This window comes from Staurois parvus, unplaced genomic scaffold (genome assembly GCF_062004578.1).
Source record: "Staurois parvus isolate SC_StPar_1 unplaced genomic scaffold, SC_StPar_1.0 ptg001112l, whole genome shotgun sequence".
NCBI lineage: Eukaryota > Metazoa > Chordata > Amphibia > Anura > Ranidae > Staurois > Staurois parvus.
This window is the reverse complement of record NW_028318908.1, coordinates 40,925-61,514: the sequence shown is the minus strand read 5'-3', so window position 1 is coordinate 61,514 and position 20,590 is coordinate 40,925. Positions and strand designations below refer to the sequence as shown.

General features: G+C 48.9%; 1 protein-coding gene across 3 annotated transcripts in view; it reads left to right on the top strand.

Moving 5' to 3' along the window:
- The first annotated feature begins 11,007 nt into the window (after window positions 1-11,007).
- LOC149440098 (cholesterol 24-hydroxylase-like) overlaps window positions 11,008-20,590 on the top strand; it is a 39,299-nt gene continuing 29,716 nt past the window's right edge. For 2 of the 3 annotated variants that reach the window (XM_089658913.1, XM_089658912.1), the window contains exons 1-4: window positions 11,009-11,228; window positions 14,240-14,317; window positions 15,785-15,866; window positions 20,383-20,453. In XM_089658913.1, the coding sequence (XP_089515039.1) occupies window positions 11,092-11,228; window positions 14,240-14,317; window positions 15,785-15,866; window positions 20,383-20,453 (368 nt within the window). In that variant the 5' untranslated portion in view covers window positions 11,009-11,091. Of the gene's footprint in view, window positions 11,229-14,239; window positions 14,318-15,784; window positions 15,867-20,382; window positions 20,454-20,590 lie in introns of all 3 variants that reach the window. The other variant, XM_089658914.1, reaches the window with a different exon arrangement.

Below are 20,590 nucleotides of genomic sequence, written 5' to 3'. Positions count from 1 at the left end.
CACTATATCTGGTCTCCTCGGACCCTGCATTCACTATATCTGGTCTCCCCGGACCCTGCATTCACTATATCTGGTATCCCTGGACCCCATATTCACTATATCTGGTATCCCTGGACCCTGTATTCACTATATGCAGTCTCCCCGGACCCTGCAATCACTATATCCACTCTCCCTGGACTCTGCATTCACTATATGCATTCTCCCCGGACCCTGCATTCTCTATATCCGGTCTATCAGACCCTGAATTCACTGTATCTGGTCTCCCCAGACAATGCATTCACTATATCCGGTCTCCACGGACCCTGCATTCATTATATCTGGCCTCCCCGGACCCTGCATTCACTATATTTGGTCTCCTTGGACCCTGCATTCACTATATCTGGTCTCCCCGGACCCTGCATTCACTATATCTGGTCTCCTTGGACCCTGCATTCACTATATCTGGTCTCCCCGGACCCTGCATTCACTATATCTGGTATCCCTGGACCCTGCATTCACTATATGTCAGGACGCGGGTGTTCTGCGGCATCGCGTCGGGCGGCGCATGCGCAGAACACCAGCATCTACCACCAGGTGAGCGATAGGATCTGGGCACGCACGTCGGCTGCGATGTTCGCGCATGCGCACTCGCGATCGCGGACACCAATGACAGCACGAGGCGGACTATTTAAATGTGGAATCAGGTATGTCAGATTGCCGTTTGGTCTTACCTGCTTTGTTCCTGATTGTGTTTCTGTGTTATTCCATTGCCAATCTCTGCTTGTACCTGACCTGATTCTCCTGATTAACCCCTGGCTTGCCTGACAATTCTTCTGCCTGATCCTTGGTACCGCGCTGCCCGCAACCTGCTGAACCTGGCTTGTGACCCCGACCATTCTCTGCCTGCTCCTCTTGTACCTCGCTGCCCACACGTTACCGACCCGGCTTGTCTGACCACACATACCTCACCCGACCACCAGTAGGTCTGTCTGCCTCTTCCAATCAGATTCCGTCCCTGCACTCCCCTGCCAGTACTCTCTACCACCGCCGGACGCACTCGGGGGTCGCGACCTGGTTCTAGTCTGCACCAAGGCCATCCCCACCATCAGGGGCCCTGGTGAACAGCAGGCTGGGATTTAGACCCCGCGCCCTGAGGAAATCCGTGCAGTGGGCTGCTAGAGACTCTGCCAGGCGGCACCTAACAGTACCAAACGGCCATCAAATGGCGGAACCTGGAAGAGGACCATCCCCCCTGGAAAGTATGTGCCAGCACCTGGCGGCTCTTACTCAGGCGGTAAGGGCGCTGGAAGAGGGCTACAACCACCTGGACGGTCGGATCCAGACTCTGACCACCGCCAGTTCGGCCCCTCAAGATCCTATTCCCTCATCTTCGGCCGACAGTACTTCCGGAACCCCGGCTGTACCAGCAGCACCTACATCTATGCCAGAACCCCATGTTCCTGTCCCAGAGCGATTCAGTGGGAATCGCACCAAATTCAGAGCATTCCGCAATGCCTGCCTGTTGTACTTCAGGCTGCAGCCGCAAACATTTGCTACAGAATCTGTGAAGGTGGGGTTCATCATTTCCCTGCTACTGGACGATCCCCAAGAATGGGCTCATCGATTATTGGAGACCCAGCAGCCACCTCAGCTGGAATCTGTGTCAGCATTCTTTGAAGCAATGGGCCTTCTATATGATGACCCCGAACAAGCAGCATCAGCCGAATCGGCCCTTCAGGCTCTCAGACAAGGTCGTAGGTCTGCGGAGGAGTATGCGGCTGAATTCAGGCGTTGGATGGGAGACACACAATGGAAGGATGCGGACTTGTGCAACCAGTTCCGCATAGGCCTGTCCGAGTCCCTAAAAGATGAACTAGCCAGGGTAGGCATACCAGCCACACTAGAAGAACTCGTTACCCTGGCTATCCAGATCGACCGACGCTTGCGGGAGCGCAGGATGGAAAGGTCAGGTCAGGGTCTGAGGCCTGCATGGATGTTACCCCGTGCTCCAGGACAGGTCAGTAGCCCTACAGGGATTTGCAACCCAGAAACTCTGGGGCCACCTGAACCGATGCAAGTCCGGCTAGCTCGTCCCTCCCTAACACCTGAAGAACGTCAGAGACGCCATCGCAACAACCTGTGCCTCTACTGTGGGGAAGCGGGCCACATGGTACGTTCCTGTCCGGTGAAGGCAGGTAAGTGCGCATCTGTTTACTCTGCCAGATCTACTATAGCCAGTCACAATGTCATCTATTTAGCGGTACCCATCCCATTCCAGCTCCCTGGAAGGGTCGTGACGGCAACAGCGATCGTTGACTCCGGGGCCTGTAGCTGTTTTGTGGATTTGGACTTCGCGGCTCGATTCCAGATCCCCATACAGGTTAAAGAATGTGGGTTCAATATTTTCTTGGCCGATGGGTCCCGGATCAAGTCTGGGGTGGTGGACCGGGAGACCCCACCTCTCTGTGTGACTATCTCCGGAACCCATCGGGAATTCCCTTGTTTAAACGCTATCTCTTCCCCTCTGTTTCCAATTATTCTGGGGCTTCCATGGCTGCGAGCCCACGACCCCCAGATTAATTGGAAAGCCGGTACCCTCCGGTTCGGCTCACCATACTGCCAGGAGCATTGTTGTCCACCTGAGCCGGAGGCTCCACGCGCACTATTATGTGTAGATAATGACATAGAGCTGACACAACTCGTCCCTCCAGTTTACCATCAATACCTTGACGTATTTAGCAGGCGTGGAGCTAACAATCTTCCCCCGCATAGGGCCTATGACTGTCCGATCGATCTGCTTCTGGGATCTGAGGTACCCTTCGGGCCAATCTTTCCCTTGTCGAAAAGAGAATTGGGGGTACTAAAGGAGTATATTGAGGAGAATCTCCAGAAAGGGTTCATACGCCCCTCCACGTCCCCGGCCGGGGCGGGTATCTTCTTCGTTGAGAAGAAAGACAAATCCTTAAGACCCTGTGTGGACTATAGGGAGCTTAACAAGATCACGGTAAAAAATCGTTACCCACTTCCCTTAGTACCCGAAATTTTTCAGCGACTCAAGACTGCATCTGTTTTTACGAACTTAGATTTGAGGGGGGCTTACAATCTGGTCCGTATTCGGGAGGGAGATGAGTGGAAGACTACTTTCCGTACTAGGTTCGGGCACTTCGAGTACCTGGTAATGCCCTTTGGTCTGGTATCCCTGGACCCTGTATTCACTATATCCACTCTCCCTGGACTCTGCATTCACTATATGCATTCTCCCCGGACCCTGCATTCACTATATCTGGTCTCCCCGGACCCTGCATTCTCTATATCCGGTCTATCGGACCCTGCATTCACTATATCCGGTCTCCCCGGACCCTGTATCCACTATATCCTGTCTCCCTGGACCCTGCATTCACTATATCCGGTCTCCCTGGACCCTGCATTCACTATATCCGGTCTCCCCAGAACCTGCATTCACTATATCCGCTCTCCACGGACCCTGCATTCACTATATCCGGTCTGCCCGGACCCTGCATTCACTATATCCACTCTCCCCGGACCCTGCATTCACTATATCCGGTCTCCCCAGAACCTGCATTCACTACATCTGGTCTCCCACAGAACACACAACATTGAAATACAATTATTTTAGTAAATATAAATTGCTAAATCTCTTTTCTCATCAGCAGTTAGAGCAGTCTTGTGACTTCTATCAGTGTCCAGCAGAGCACTGGTTAATTTTGTAGGAGGGGTTTTCATTCACCCCTGATTGTCCTATGAGGCTGCATAACCCCTGACCCTCTGTCTGGATAGTGCTGATTGGCCCTTTGCTGATCATATGCACTCTTCCAAGAAAAGAAAAACCCCTCTAGCACAGAGATAGACAACCTTAAAGAGGTGAAGATCTACATGAACAACAAGGGAGAAGTCAAAGATCACCGGGCACAGTGCCACCGCCTCACACCTGATTTAAATCTCTAATTGCTGTACTCCCGTGTCGCAATCATGTTCATTCCACGGCAATCGGGTTCACATCAGGTGGTGAGGAAGGAATATATCGCCTCCTCACCACCCGTCAAACACACTTGGGTCGCTTCAGAGGAGCAGCAGTAACTGCTGCACTTGTGAATGAGCCGTTAGTTGCATTTGGCAATGTCACCCTTAAGGCTTGTTCACATGTAAAGTTGGGGTGGGGGTGGTAAAACCCTGTGGTTGAGTTGCGTTTTTACCACCCCAAATCCCTACACACACACCCCTTTAGGTATACACATGCTGCAGAAGGAATTAAAACCCCCTGTTGCTTTTGGTGGGTGCTATCGCCTGTCGATACCCATTCGTAACCCATTCAAGTAAATGGGGCCACTCTGCAAGCTCCCCGACAACTATATGCTTCTGCGGGGTCCAAGGGGTCACAGCCAGTGGTCTGCAAGCAACACATCACTGCCTGCATTAACCCCTTGTTTGCTGTACTGCATGGCTGCAGGCACTTACAGAGCGGCCTCATTCACTTGATCGGGTCAGGTGCCACATCCACCAATCATGACGAGGGCGTATAACTCCTGCTGCAGCTGCGACATGTGTACACCTCTGGCCACTGCAGCTAAAGTGGGGGCGGTTAGTACAGGGGCGGTAAAAACACATCATAGGAATGGGGTTTTACCACCCCCCAAACTGCAAATGTTAATGAATCCTTACTTTTCTGAGCCCCCTATAAAGTGTTTTCACACTAACGGGCTGAGGTTTATCTGCACTGCCGGTGCAGCGCAGTGCATCTGCGACATTCCTGGGTTAGCTGGGCTTTGCCATAGACTTCTATAATATCCTGCAGGCAGGGGCGGACTGACAACTCATGGGGCCCCCGGGCAATAGGGGATCATGGGGCCCCTGTGTCCTTGCCCAAACTCAAAAAAGCCTATGAAAAAGGTACCAGGGGCATCTCATGGGGCCTCCTACTGACCCCAGGCCCTCGGGCAGTGCTGAGTTTCCAAATGGTCAGTCCGCCCCTGCCTGCAGGTGTGGTGCACTTTCCTGCAGGATATATAAGAAGTCTATGACTAAGTGCAGCTAACACGCAGAAAGGCTGCAGGCACACTGCACTGCTCCCGCAGGGTGGGTAGACCGCAGCACAAAAGTGTGAAAGCAGCCCTATACTATCATGCCCTCTGTATTGCTTCACACTGACCTGAAGATCTCTTCTTTCCTGCTGCTGACACCACTCTGGAGACCACTAGCCGGGATAAGAGGTGGAGTGCAGTTGGTATCACTCTGCATAGGACAGGAGCCGCACCACAGAGGGGGCATTTCATTTATGCGGCTCTTGCTCCCTACTGCAGCACCAACTTTACAAAGTAGTCCCTCTGCATTGCACTCTGTTTGATGCTCTGGGATGGCGGGACCAGTCACCTGGCCGAGATCTACTGGTAGATTGCGATGTACTGGTTGCTGACTCCTGCTCTTCAGATTTTATTTGCAGTAAATACTCTTTTTTTTTACCTTTTAGTTCCATTTCTGGAATTCTTGCCTAGGCGAGGATGATGTCACTGGCCACTCACTGCTTCTTGGGATGTCTACGTCACAGGAGGCAGTTATGTGAGATCACGCACATGTGCATACAGTCAGGGGCGGACTGACAACTCATGGGGCCCCCAGACAACTCATGGGGCCCCTGTGTCCTTGTCCACATTCAAACCATACCCAAAAAAGCCTATGAAAGGTACCAGGGGCATCTCATGGGGCCCCCTACTGACCCCGGGCCCTTGGGCAGTGTTCGAGTTTCCAAATGGTCAGTCCGCCCCTGCATACAGTATATATCCTCCAGGTCTCTGCCTGTTCTGCCAGTCTGTTACCTGGCAGGGACCTGTGGTAGGTTCCATTTTTTAATGGAACAGTGGCCTTCCGCCTAGCAGCACTCGGGTTGTTGGTTCGAATCCCAACCACAGTACCACCTGCCTGGAGTTTGCATGTTCTCCCTGTGCCTGTGTGGGTTTCCTCCAGGTACTCTGGTTTCCTCCCTCACTCCAAAGACATGCTGGTAGGTTAATTGGCTCCTGTCTAAATTGGCCCTAGTATGTGTATGTATGAATGTGAGTTAGGGACCTTAGATTGTACACCCCTTGAGGGTTAGGGACCTTAGACTGTACACCCCTTGAGGGTTAGGGACTGATGTGAATGTACAATATAGATGTACAGCACTGTGTAAATTTAGCGCGCGCTATAAAGCGGAGTTCCACCTGAAGAAAAAAAAGTCAGCAGCTACAAAAATACAGACACTTACCTGTCCCTCGGTCCAGCCGTGTCCTCACCATAGTTGGTTTCACCAGCCGTCTTCTCTCCCTGGTGCCGGCATCTTCAGTGTGGGCACCCGGCTGTGACAGCTTGTGGCTTCATAGCCGGGTGCCCACTGCGCATGCACGAGACGCGCTGCGCTTTGTGAATGGCCCTGTAGTCTTCTGGGACCTGTCATGTGACAAGGAAGAATACAGGGAGGGAGGGGGGAAGGACAACTTCCGCTTCCAATCACTTAGGTGATCGCAGCTGAAGTGGGAGCGGGTACCCCTTCCCAAAGGTGCCAATCCTTAATGGGGAGCAGAGGACAAAGTCTTAAAGCAGAACTTCCCCTTTTGGGTGGAACTTCGCTTTAAGCCTGGGTTCACACTGATGCAGTGCAGAAGTCACACCGGTGTCTGTGGGATTCCGGACCGCATCACAATCGCACCCCGTTCATGCAAACCACTGCAGGTGTGTATGTTAAGCTAACAACACCCTGAAATTGGTCTGCAAAACGCAGTGCGATGTGCAGAATCGGAACTCATGGATGTGAATACCCAATGCGATCCGGTTCTAGTACGAACCAAAAAAAGGGTCCTGCACCCTTTTGGTGCAGGTGTGCAATTTGAGCCATAGAAAATGTACGGCTGAAAATGCACCGCACAGAATTTGCATGTGTTTTGCACAGGAGTGCGGTGCGGTTCCTGTGTGAATCATATGCGATATGCGGTTCCTGTGTGAATCACATGCGATATACGGTTCCCGTGTGAATCACATGCGATATGCGGTTCATGTGTGAATCACATGCGATATGCGGTTCCTGTGTGAATCACATGCGATATGCGGTTCCTGTGTGAATCACGTGCGATATGCGGTTCCTGTGTGAATCACATGCAATATGTGGTTCCTGTGTGAATCACGTGTGATATGCGGTTCCTGTGTGAATCACGTATGATATGCGGTTCCTGTGTGAATCACATGCGATATGCGGTTCCTGTGTGAATCACATGTGATATACCGCACCGCAGGCGTGTGAACCCGGGCTCAATAAATAAATAAGATGTTGGCTCAGGGGCAATGCAGCCCAAGGAGAACGTAGCCTGCAAGGATGACAACGCTGTATTCCCTGGACTAGTAAGTATGTATTTTTTAAATTTTTCAAATGAAGAATGTGATAATTATTAGGAGTTTAAAATCCACCGCAAATTGCTTTTCAGAGGGCAGCTTTACCACTTGTCTCAACGTGGGTTTACATACATGCGGTGCGGTATATTGCATGTGATTCGCACAGGAACCGCACCGTATTCCTGTACAAATCACATGCGATTTGTGTGCGGTGTGATTGGAGCCGTACATTATGTATGGCTGAAATCGCACCAAAAACGTGCAGGACCCTTTTTTGGGTCAGCACTAGAATCAGATCACATAGGTATTCACACCCAGTGGTGTCCCTAGGCAGGTGCGGGGGGGTGCACGCACGGGGTGACACCGGACCCACTCCATGAAAAGGTAAGTTTTAAAGCAAGCCGACGATCCCTGCAGGATGGATCGGATCTACGGATTGAGCATAATGAATCAGAGTCCATTATGCTCCCCAATCTGCAGATTACAACTTACCTTTTCGTGGAGCGGGTCCGGTGTCACCCCCTATAGGTTGCACGCCGACAATCCCCTCAGGATGGATCGGATCTGTGGATTGGGGAGCATAATGGATCAGACTTTGATCCATGATGCTCAATCCGCAGATCCAATCCATCCTGAGGAGCTCGTCGGCATGCAATCTATATGGGGGTGACACCGGACCCGCTCCACGAAAAGGTAAGTTGTAAAGCAAGCCGACGATCCCCGCAGGATGGATCGGATCTGCGGGTTGAGCATAATGGGTCAGAGTCCAATCCATTATGCTCAATCTGCAGGTCCGATCCATTCTGCGGGGATCGTTGGAGGGGTTGTCACCAAGTGTTATCGCACCGGGTGACACCAACCCTAGGGACGCCCCTGTTCACCCCTATGCGATCCAATTCTGCACATTGCACTGCATTTTGCGGACTGCTTTCGGGGTGTTGTTAACTTAACACACCCGCATCGGTTTGCGTGAATGGGGTGCGATTCTGATGCGGTGACAGAAAATGCTGCAAATTCCACACCGCATCAGTGTGAACCAGGGCTAAAAGAGCTGCATGGCCACTAGATGACTATGACGATCAAAGGAAATCAACATATTAGACACATTATGGGGATTATTTATGATGGTGGTGCGAATGCCTCAAACATTTAGGCTCCGACCCCTGCAGGCGGCACAGGGTGTGATTCCCCTACGAGGCTCTGACCCCTGCGGGCGGCACAGGGTGTGATTCCCCTACGAGGCTCCGACCCCTGCGGGCAGCACAGGGTGTGATTCCCCTACGAGGCTCCGACCCCTGCGGGCAGCACGGGGTGTGATTCCCCTACTAGGCTCCGACCCCTGCGGGCGGCACGGGGTGTGATTCCCCTACGAGGCTCCAACCCCTGCGGGCGGCACGGGGTGTGATTCCCCTACGAGGCTCCGACCCCTGCGGGCGGCACGGGGTGTGATTCCCCTACGAGGCTCCGACCCCTGCGGGCGGCACAGGGTGTGATTCCCCTACGAGGCTCTGACCCCTGCAGGCTGCACAGGGTGTGATTCCCCTACGAGGCTCCGACCCCTGCGGGCGGCACGGGGTGTGATTCCCCGAGGAGGCTCCAACCCCTGCGGGCGGCACAGTGTGTGATTCCCCTACGAGGCTCTGACCCCAGCGGGCGGCACAGGGTGTGATTCCCCTACGAGGCTCCGACCCCTGCGGGCGGCACAGGGTGTGATTCCCCTACGAGGCTCCAACCCTTGCGGGCGGCACAGGGTGTGATTCCCCTATGAGGCTCGGACCCCTGCGGGCGGCACGGGGTGTGATTCCCCTACGAGGCTCCGACCCCTGCGGGCGGCACGGGGTGTGATTCCCCTACGAGACTCCGACCCCTGCGGGCGGCATAGGGTGTGATTCCCCTACGAGGCTCCGACCCCTGCGGGCGGCACAGTGTGTGATTCCCCTACGAGTCTCCGACCCCTGCGGGCAGCACAGTGTGTGATTCCCCTACGAAGCTCCGATAAATTCTGCGTTTTTCAGTAAAAGCACACCCTCAGCCCAGAAGCACTGTGATTAATGTTTTGGTTGTATGATAAGAGCACACCTTGAATTCTAAGTGTTCTTCATTTGAGATCAAAGTCCAAAGAGCTGACAGTTCAGTGAAATATTGCCAATAGCAGCGGAGGTTTCCTTTGTCACCATAAAACGGCCAATCCCGACCTGGATGTGGTATGAATGCCAATGTGACCTAATGCAGGAAAGTCCGGGTTCCTTATATACAAGTCATACATAACTTCAGCCCCGCAGGACATTTCCTATATTAACCCCTCGCCTACCGGGCACTTTCACCCCCTTCCTGCCCAGGCCAATTTTCAGCTTTCGGTGCTGTCCTACTTTGAATGACAGTTGCGCGGTCATGCAACACTGTACTTAGTTTCTGTTATATTTTGTAAATAAGTAATTTTTCTCCTTCACTGATGTGCACTAATGAGGCTGCAGTGATGGGCACTGATAGGAGGCACTGATAGGTGGCACTGATGGGCATTGACAGGCATCGCTGATGAGCACCGAAAGGCAACACTAATATATGGCACTGATAGGCAGAACTGATGGGCACTGATAGGCAGCACTGACTGGCACTGATAGGCAGCACTGATTGGAACTGTTAGGTGGCACTGATGAGGAGGCACTGATAGGCGGCACTGATGGGTGGTGATAGGCGGCACTGATGAGGAGGCACTGATGAGGGGGCACTGATAGGCGGCACTGATGGGCATTGACAGGCACTGATATGTAGCACTGATAGGCAGAACTGATTGGCACTGATAGGCGGCACTGACTGGCACTGATGAGGAGGCACTGATAGGCGGCAATGATGAGGAGGCACTGACAGGCGGCACTGATGGGCATTGACAGGCATCAGTGATGAGCACTGAAAGGCAACACTAATATATATTTTAGGTTTTTTTAAAACATTTTTTAGTTTTTTTACTTTGTTTTATGTTTTTTTTTTAGTTTTTTTACAGTTTTTTTTACACTTTTTTAGTTTTTTTATGCTTTTTTTAGTTTTTTAATTTTTTTTAATTTTTTACAGTTTTTTGTACAGTGTTTTTTACAGTTTTTTTTTACAGTGTTTTTTTTACAGTTTTTTAATACAGTTTTTACGCTTTTTTTTGTTTTTTTTTTACTTTTTTAATGTTTTTTTTCCTTTTTCTTTAGTTTTTTGTACAGAGTTTTTTTACAGTGTTTTTTTACAGTTTTTTTTTTACAGTGTTTTTTTACAGATTTTTTGGACAGCTGAGGGCCAGTGAAACCTCCCTCAACCCCCCACCTGAATGAGACCTAAATGAAGGTCGATACATCAGTATGGACCTGGGGCTGGCGGAATAGTCTGCAGGAGCCCGTACATTGCACCCGAGCATGGTGGCAGTACTTTGCAGAACCAAATGTTACAAATTAATAAATGCAAATTTTTTTTTTTGCTGTTTTCTATATGGGTTCATTTATTACTTTTTTTTAAAAGGTGGAGTATGTCTTTACAACCAAAGAGTCTGATCATGTGATGTGTCAAGTCTTTGCAGTGGCTTGCTGGGGGCTGTTAGAGGAATTCTAGAGTCTGTACTGCCTCTCCAGCCTTCTCAATGGACATAACAAATCCTCCCTCTGGGTGACACTTCCTGCTCAGAGAGAAGACCCAGCCCCGCGTTCACCTCCCATACACAGAACGCACACGGAAAGTGACAGCTGGGCGACCATTATCATGACACTATGGGAGATTATCTCCTGGGCTACGCTCCTTATACTGGGGCTGATCCTATTCTGCTTCCTCCTCTACTGTGCCTACACCCACTACATCCACCTGAAGTATGACCACATCCCGGGGCCCCCCAGAGACAGGTGAGCACTCCGTACCTTGCATTGCATTGTTGGAGATATAGGCTCTATGCGTCCCTGCGCACTACTTTAGGCTATTAGCATTTTTTGAGTTTCAGCATCTAAAAGCAAAAAAAAAAAATTGTTTTGTAGAGTTTTTTTGGAGTGTTTTTCCAGCAGAAAAAAAACGCTAAACACTCCAGGATGCTACTAAAACAGTTTTTTTTTCTAGCTTTTTTGTCTACATGTACTGTTAGGGTCCTTTCACACGGGGCGGACCTGTTTAGTGGATCCGCTTGCTCTCCCCGCTGATTCCTACTCAGCAAGTGGATGACAGCTCTGTGTCCGCTTCGCTGTTGCACATGTCCGTTTACACCCACCGCTCCATAGAGGAGAATAGAGGTTCCGATCGGGTCCAAATGAAAAAACGAACAGGCGGCCCCCGATCGGAACGTCTGTGTGAAAGATCTCTAAAAACACTATGGGCAGCACAGTGGCTAAATGGTTAGCACTTCTGCCATGGCAGTACTAGGGTCGTTGGTTCGAATCCCAGCCACGGCACCACCTGCCTGGAGTTTGCATGTTCTCCCTGTGCCTGCGTGGGTTTCCTCCAGGTGCTCCGGTTTCCTTCCACACTCCAAAGACATGCTGGTAGGATAATTGTCTCCTGTCTAAATTGTCCCTAGTATGTGTATGTATGAATGTGAGTTAGGGACCTTAGATTGTATGCCCCTTGAGGGTTAGGGACTGATGTGAATGTACAATATATATGTAAAGCGCTGCGTAAATTGACAGCGCTATATAAGTACCTGAAATAAATAATATAATCAAACGCTGATGCTCCTAAATGATTTAAAATGCTACAAAAAATGCTATTACCAGCATTGTTTTTTGAGCTTAAAGTGTTACTAAATCCAGGACCCTGCATTCACTATATCTGGTCTCCCCGGACCATGCATTCACTATATCCGCTCTACCAGAACCCTGCATTCACTATATCTGGTCTCCCCGGACCATGCATTCACTATATCCGCTCTACCAGAACCCTGCATTCACTATATCTGGTCCCCCCACGGACCCCGCCTTCACTATATCTGGTCTTCCCAGACCCTGCATTCACTATATCCGGTCTCCCCGGACCCTGCATTCACTATATCCGGTCTCCCCGGACCCTGCATTCACTATATCCGGTCTCCCCGGACCCTGCATTCACTATATCCGCTCTACCAGAACCCTGCATTCACTATATCTGGTCTCCCCGGACCATGCATTCACTATATCCGCTCTACCAGAACCCTGCATTCACTATATCTGGTCCCCCCCGGACCCCGCCTTCACTATATCTGGTCTTCCCAGACCCTGCATTCACTATATCCGGTCTCCCCGGACCCTGCATTCACTATATCCGGTCTCCCCGGACCCTGCATTCACTATATCCGCTCTACCAGAACCCTGCATTCACTATATCTGGTCTCCCCGGACCCTGCATTCACTATATCCGCTCTACCAGAACCCTGCATTCACTATATCTGGTCCCCCCCGGACCCCGCCTTCACTATATCTGGTCTTCCCAGACCCTGCATTCACTATATCCGGTCTCCCCGGACCCTGCATTCACTATATCCGGTCTCCCCGGACCCTGCATTCACTATTTCCGCTCTACCAGAACCCTGCATTCACTATATCTGGTCTCCCCGGACCATGCATTCACTATATCCGCTCTACCAGAACCCTGCATTCACTATATCTGGTCCCCCCCGGACCCCGCCTTCACTATATCTGGTCTTCCCAGACCCTGCATTCACTATATCCGGTCTCCCCGGACCCTGCATTCACTATATCCGGTCTCCCCGGACCCTGCATTCACTATATCCGGTCTCCCCGGACCCTGCATTCACTATATCCGCTCTCCCTGGATCCTGCATTCACTTTATCCGCTCTCCCTGGACCCTGCATTCACTATATCCGGTCTCCCTGGACCCCGCATTCACTATATCCGGTCTCCCCGGACCCTGCATTCATGATATCTGGTCTCCCCGGACCCCGCATTCACTATATCCGGTCTCCCCGGACCCTGCATTCACTATATACGGTCTCCCCGGACCCTGCATTCACTATATCTGGTCTCCCCGGACCCCGCATTCACTATATCCGGTCTCCCCAGACCCCGCATTCACTATATCTGGTCTCCCCGGACCCTGCATTCACTATATCTGGTCTCCCCGGACCCCGCATTCACTATATCCGGTCTCCCCGGACCCTGCATTCACTATATCTGGTCTCCCCGGACCCTGCATTCACTATATCTGGTCTCCCCGGACCCTGCATTCACTATATCCGCTCTCCCCGGACCCTGCATTCACTATATCCCCTCTCCCCGGACCCTGCATTCACTATATCCGCTCTCCCTGGACCCTGCATTCACTATATCCGGTCTCCCACAGTACAGAAAACATGGAAATGCAATTATTTTAGTGAATATAAACTGCTAAATACCTTTTCTCATCAGCAGTATATAGCAGTCTTGTGACTTCTATCAGTGTCCAGCAGAGCACTGGTTAATCTTGTACGAGGAGTTTTCATTTCCTTCTGACTGTGCTATGAGGTTGCATGACCCCTGACCCTCTGTCTGGACAGTGCTGATTGGCCCTGTGCTGATCACATGCACCCTCCCAAAGGAAAAAAACAAAAGCTGTCTAGCAATACATACTAAACTGAGCATGTGTTGAGAGCCTCCTAGAGCTCTGTACTATCAGCAGATGGATTGGGGACAGTAGAAGAAGGGGCAGTTTAGAGAAGACAGGATCAAACAGCCTTTTTACACAATGCAGAGGATTAACCCCTTAGGTTCCACAGTGAGTATAACACGCATGCTTTACTGCATCTACAGACTGATTGTACTGCTGGGGATTTAGTAACACTTTCATTTTACTAGTCATTCAGCATTGATCTATAAATGGATTTCATTAGGTTTGTTATATTTATTACATAAAATACGTTACGCCAGATAAATATTATACTATTTTTTTTTTCAGCTTCCTTCTGGGTCACACACCCACACTGATGAAAGTAATGAAGGGAGGCCGCCTAGTGCACGAGCTTTTTCTTCAGTGGTAAGTTTGGAATGCTCACTGAAATGATTGTGTCTGTTGTCAGAGCCAGGGGTGGACTGACAACTCATGGGGCCCCCAGGCAATAGGGGATCATGGGGCCCCTGTGTCCTTGCCCACACTCAAAGTACACCCAAAAAAGCCTATAAAAGGTACCAGGGGCATTTCATGGGGCCCCCTACTGACCCCGGGCCCTCGGGCAGTGCCCGGGTGCCCGAATGGTCAGTCTGCCCCTGGTCAGAGCTGAATGGTGGAAACCTTTACTATTCACAGAATGGACAGAACCTGCTGTTTTGTAAAGGAGTATTTACGTATACATTGGAAAATATGTGCGCTTTATTGCATGTTTCAAGGAGCATTTTGAACATGTTTTACATGCAGTGCAGTACAGGAGTGGACTGACAACTCATGGGGCCCCCGGGCAATAGGGGATCATGGGGCCCCTGTGTCCTTGCCCACACTCAAAGCTCACCCAAAAAAGCCTATAAAAAGTACCAGGAGTGTGGAGAGGAGAGGACGGGAGCCCTGTCCGTTGGTTCTTTCTGGATCCCACTATCTACTGTGCCAGGAACTGGTGACCTCAGAACTAGCCTTAAACAGCACCTGGGTATCCCTGGGGTACTTTAATTAATAAGGGATTAAAACATACTCACAAACAATTAAGAAATTACAGCATGTAGAGCCACCAGCTTGTGGCACAGTGGAAAGTGGGACCCAGAAAGAACCAATACAGAGTAGACGCTGTCTGGGATCCAAAAACGGCTTATGCATTTCGAGGGTAACCCCTCTTCTTCACTGTGGCTCTGATGAAGAGGGGTTACCCTCGAAACGCGTAAGCAGTTTTTGGATCCCTGACAGCATCTACTCGGTGTTGGTTCTTTCTGGGTCCCACTATCCACTGAGCCACTGGTGACTTTACAACTAGCCTGAAACAGCACCTGGGAAGATGAGACAAAGTACTAGATGTAGTTTTTCCCCTATTTTTAAAAAAAAATTGTCCAGCCCCGCCCACCCCCTTGCATGTTTTTTGCCTTGGGCCGGCACTGTCCTCCCTTTGCCTCCTGGGATGTCACATATTCCAGAAAGGCAAAGCCTTTCATTCAGTAAAGATGGAGGGGGTGGGCCTAGCAGGGCATCATCAGGAGACACACCGGCTGAACCCAGAACAGCCAGCAGCCCCTTGATGACCACCAAAACATGGCTGTATGAAACCAAGCGCTGTCAGAAGAGCGGGGGATCTCAGCTGGAGAATGCTGGATTCCACTGGGTGGGTATCTGAAATGTGCAGAACTTACCATCAGGTAAGGAGGGGTTTAAAAAAAAAATGGGGGAGGGGGGAATCCACTTTAATGGACATATTAATAATAACAGTATGTTAAATGTGTTCCATCCTCCATAAATAAAGATTACATGATAATCATATAGTTAAAGGCAAAACTTTTAGTTTTTTTTTACTTTTTTGTTTTTCAGGTCACAGATCTACGGTCCAATTGTTCGTATTTATGTTTTAAATAGAGTTATAATATTGGTCACCAGTCCCAATACTGTTAAGGTAACTTTACTGTAAGAGAAAGCTGCAATATATATTTTATTGATTACAGGTACATACAGTATAGAGCACCATAAATTTACACATATTGTACATCCACATCAGTCCCTAACCCTCAAGGGGTGTACAATCTAAGGTCCCTAACCCTCAAGGGGCATACAATCTAAGGTCCCTAACCCTCAAGGGGCGTACAATCTAAGGTCCCTAACTCACATCCATACATACACATACTAGGGACAATTTAGACAGGATCCAATTCACCTACCAGCATGTCTTTGGAGTGTGGGAGGAACCTGGAGTAAACCCTGGCAGGTTAAAAAAAAACATGCAAACAAGCCTTGGCTGGGATTCGAACCGACGACCTCGACCGCTAGGTGGAAGTGCTAACCACTTAGCCACTGTGCTGCCCCACTATATAATGTCATGCTTAGGATAGCCACTATAATGCCGGATATCTGTAGAGAGGGTCACTAAAGGTGGCCGTATACTTCAGACTGAAGAAAGAAATCCTGACAAATTCCTCCATGCATGCTAAATAGTGTGGATGGACGAATCTCCCCTGCTGGATATTGTATTATTATTATTATACAGGATTTATATGGCGCCAACAGTTTGCTCAGCGCTGTACATTACAATGGGAGACAATACAGTAACAATACAATTCAATACATGAGGGGTTCGAGGGCCCTGCTCCTTGGAGCTTACAATCTAGGAGGGAGGGGATAGTGGTACAGGAGGAAATAGCTGTGGGGGATGGTGTGGTAGGAGGAGTGGAGGAGATCGGTATTCTGACAGCTAGCTGAATACCCAAACAGTGCCTGCTTCTGATGGGATGCAGGAGCTGTTCGGTCAACAATTTTCCACCCAACTCCTTTAACAAAATTCGAGTATGTGTGAGTTACCAATAGGGCACCTAAGGTTGGAACTTTGTTGGATTCAGCACAAAACCACCGAAATTCAAGCCATCTATGCCATCCTTAAAGTATAACTAAAAGCAAAACTTTTTTTTTTAGTTTTGGATAGAGTGGAGGAGGATTAGCTCCCCTGTCAGTTTTTATTGCTGTCTGTGACCCCATTAGGGAGATTCCCCTCTGTATTTTTCCTGTTTACCATTATCATTGAAAGTGAAAGTAAAAGAAAATCCCAAATTTTGGGTAGTCCCCAGAAAAGTATTAGAGAGGAAATCTTCCAATGGGACCTGGCGGTCCTCAAGGAATTCCCTTAATGCAGGCCATACATGGTTCGAATTCCGAACAATTTTTCGTCCGAAAATCAAAAACATTGTTCGCTCGGTAATCCGATGGTGCCATCAATGATTTCGAAAATCGGCTGACCGAGTCACAAAGGTCACCCCATATAACAGGCAAAACTTCTGTTCCTTCCAGGTTACGGCTCATGCGCATATTCTTTTTGGAAAAATGATCGTACGATTTGACCATCATTGAGTCGAAAATCGGTTGTTTTTCACAAATTTTCCAACATGCTCGATTACCGAAAAAGGGAGGAACCACGAAAATCGGCCGGTGCCATTGACCCACTAACAACGAAAATCGGCTGATTATTCTTAGGTCTGCTTTTTGGATGAAAATTCAGTCGAATTTTGACCCATGTATGGCTGGCATAACTTGCAGGGATTTCTTCTCGCTTCCTGTTTGGCTATGGGACATGAAGTGAAAGGAAATCGCAGTTGGTGACAAAATAAAATCTGACGGGTTATAATCCTCCCTTTCTCTATCCAAAATGAAATAAAAAGTTTTGCCTCTAGTTCTAGATGAACCTGGAATAAGAGGCTATAGAGGTTGCCTGGTTGTCATGCTGATCCAATGGCATCAATACTTTGCATCAACGACCTGGGATGTAAGGAAGTTCTGGATCCAGTTTGCCTTTCTAACTTGCTTGCTTTGGCTCAGAAACTATTGAAGTTGGAGAGCCATGAAGTTCTTCAGCAATGGTGACCAAGCAGAACAAGAGGCTGGAAGTAAAAAGAGATTTTGTGTGTATGGTACTACCCTAAGCAGTCTATGTACCCGATCAGTAGATGGAAAGTGGCCTTAGCCTAGGCTCCTCCCTGAGCTAACGCGTTTCACTTCGCCCTTAGTCATAGAGGACTCTCTGACCGTATGACTAAGTCCTGTGGCTGGGGTGAAAGGAGTCAGAGTTGTGGAATGGGGGAGCCTAGGCTGAGGCCGCTTTCCATCCACTGATCTAGTACATAGGCTGCTTAGCAGTGCGGCATCTCCGAGTCACAATTTGCAGAGGAGGCTATGATGGGCTCTTAAGATGCTGACTCCCGAGAGTAGTGGGTAAATGGAGCAGGTTGGATGGGCACCTAGAGGGACGCTCTATAAAACAAAATAGGTCACTGCCAAAGAAATTGTTTGGAAAGTTGAATAAAAAAACGCACGTTTACAGTGCCTTGAAAAAGTATTCATACCCCTTGAAATATTCCACATTTTGTCATGTTACAACCAAAAATGTAAATGTATTTTATTGGGCTTTGATGTAATAGACCAACACAAAGTGCCACATAATTGTGAAGTAGAAGGAAATTGATAAATGGCTTTCAAATTTTTTACAAATAAATATCTGAAAAGTGCGGTGTACATTTGTATTCCACACTTTACTCTGATACCCCTAACTAATATCTAGTGGAACCAATTGCCTTCAGAAGTCACCTAATTAGTAAATAGAGTCTACCTGTGTGTAATTTAATCTTAGTATAAATACATCTGTTCTGTGAAGCCCTCAGAGGTTTGTTAGAGAACATTAGTGAACAAACAGCATCATGAAGGCCAAGGAACACACCAGGCAGGTCATAGATAAAGTTGTGGAGAAGTTTAAAGTAGAGTTAGGTTATAAAAAAATTTCCCAAGCTTTGAACATCTCACGGAGCACTGTTCAATTCATCATCCGAAAATGGAAAGAGCATGGCACAACTGCAAACCTACCAAGACATGGCTGTCCGCCTAAACTGACAGGCCGGGCAAGGAGAGCATTCATCAAAGAAGCAGCCAAGAGGCCCATGGGAACTCTGGAGGAACTGCAGAGATCCACAGCTCAGGTGGGAGAATCTGTCCACAGGACAACTATTAGTCGTGCACTCCACAAATCTGGCCTTTATGGAAGAGTGACAAGAAGAAAGCCATTGTTGGAAGAAAGCCATAAGAAATCCCGTTTGCAGTTTGCAAGAAGCCATGTGGGGGACACAGCAAACATGTAGAAGAAGGGGCTCTGGTCAGAAAAAATTTAACTTTTTTGGCCTAAAAGCAAAACGCTATGTGTGGTGGAAAACTAACATTGCACATCACCCTGAACACACCATGCCCACTGTGAAACATGGTGGTGGCCGCATCATGTTGTGGGGATGCTTTTCTTCAGTAGAGACAGGGAAGCTGGTCAGAGTTGATGGGAAGATGGAGGGAGCCAAATACAGGGAAATCTTACAAGAAAACCTGTTAGTCTGCAAAAGACTTGAGACCGGGGCGGAGGTTCACCTTCCAGCAGGACAACGACCCGAAACATCCAGCCAGAGCTACAATGGAATGGTTTAGATCAAAGCATATTCATGTGTTAGAATGGCCCAGTCACAGTCCAGACTTAAATCCAATGGAGAATCAGTGGCAAGACTTGAAAATTGCTGTTCACAGACGCTCTCCATCCAACCTGACAGAGCTTGAGCGATTCTGCAAAGAAGAATGGGCAGAAATGTCCCTCTCTAGATGTGCAGAGCTGGTAGTGACATCCCCAAAACGACTTGTGGCTGGATTTGCAGGGAAAGGGGGTCCTACAAAGTATTGACTCCGGGGGGCTGAATACAAATGCTGCCACACTTTTCACAGATTTATTTGTAAATAAAATTGAAAACCATTTCTCATTTTCCTTCCACTTCACAATTATGTGCCACTTTGTGTTGGTCTATCACATCCAGGGGCGGACTGACCATTTGGAAACTCGGGCACTGCCCGAGGGCCTGGGGTCAGTAGGGGGCCCCATGAGATGCCCCTGGTACCTTTTTCATAGGCTTTTTTGAGTTTGGGCAAGGACACAGGGGCCCCATGATCCCCCATTGCCCAGGGGCCCCATGAGTTGTCAGTCCGCCCCTGATCACATCAAATCCCAATAAAATACTTTTAAGTTTTTTGGTTGTAACATGAAAAAATGTGGAAAATTTCAAGGGGTATGAATACTTTTTCAAGACATTAGATATTTGCTGAGCCTGCCGCTGTATGCAATGAGTTGATGTAGAAGAGAACAAGGAAAATCAGCCGGGGAAACTTCACGTTGAATTCCTTCTCTCCGATCATTCATTGTCTGCTCATGGCTAGGATACGACTTATACAAACATTTTGGAAGGGTTTTACAAATGACCTGAATACTATAACTCACAGATTTTGGTAAGTGTAGAAGGGCAGCTAGGAATGTAAAGATAAAAGGAAAAATAATAACCGCTCTATGACAACTGTAAAATTTGGGGATCTTTGTAATGTTCAGTAAAAATATGTTTTTATATACACTTCAGGAAGTTCTGATGTCACCCACATTCACAAAGGACTTGGTCTACAAGAAAGCTTTCCATCTCTTTGGTGTAAGGTAAGTACTGGATCTACGATCTATAAAGTCCTTCCAACCCTCTCCTAGTGGGCAGTTGTCTTCTCTTTGTTGTCTGTACTTCACTATTCATTATTCCTCTTACAATGGGCGCATAGCTAGTCCTAAAGGGGCAATAA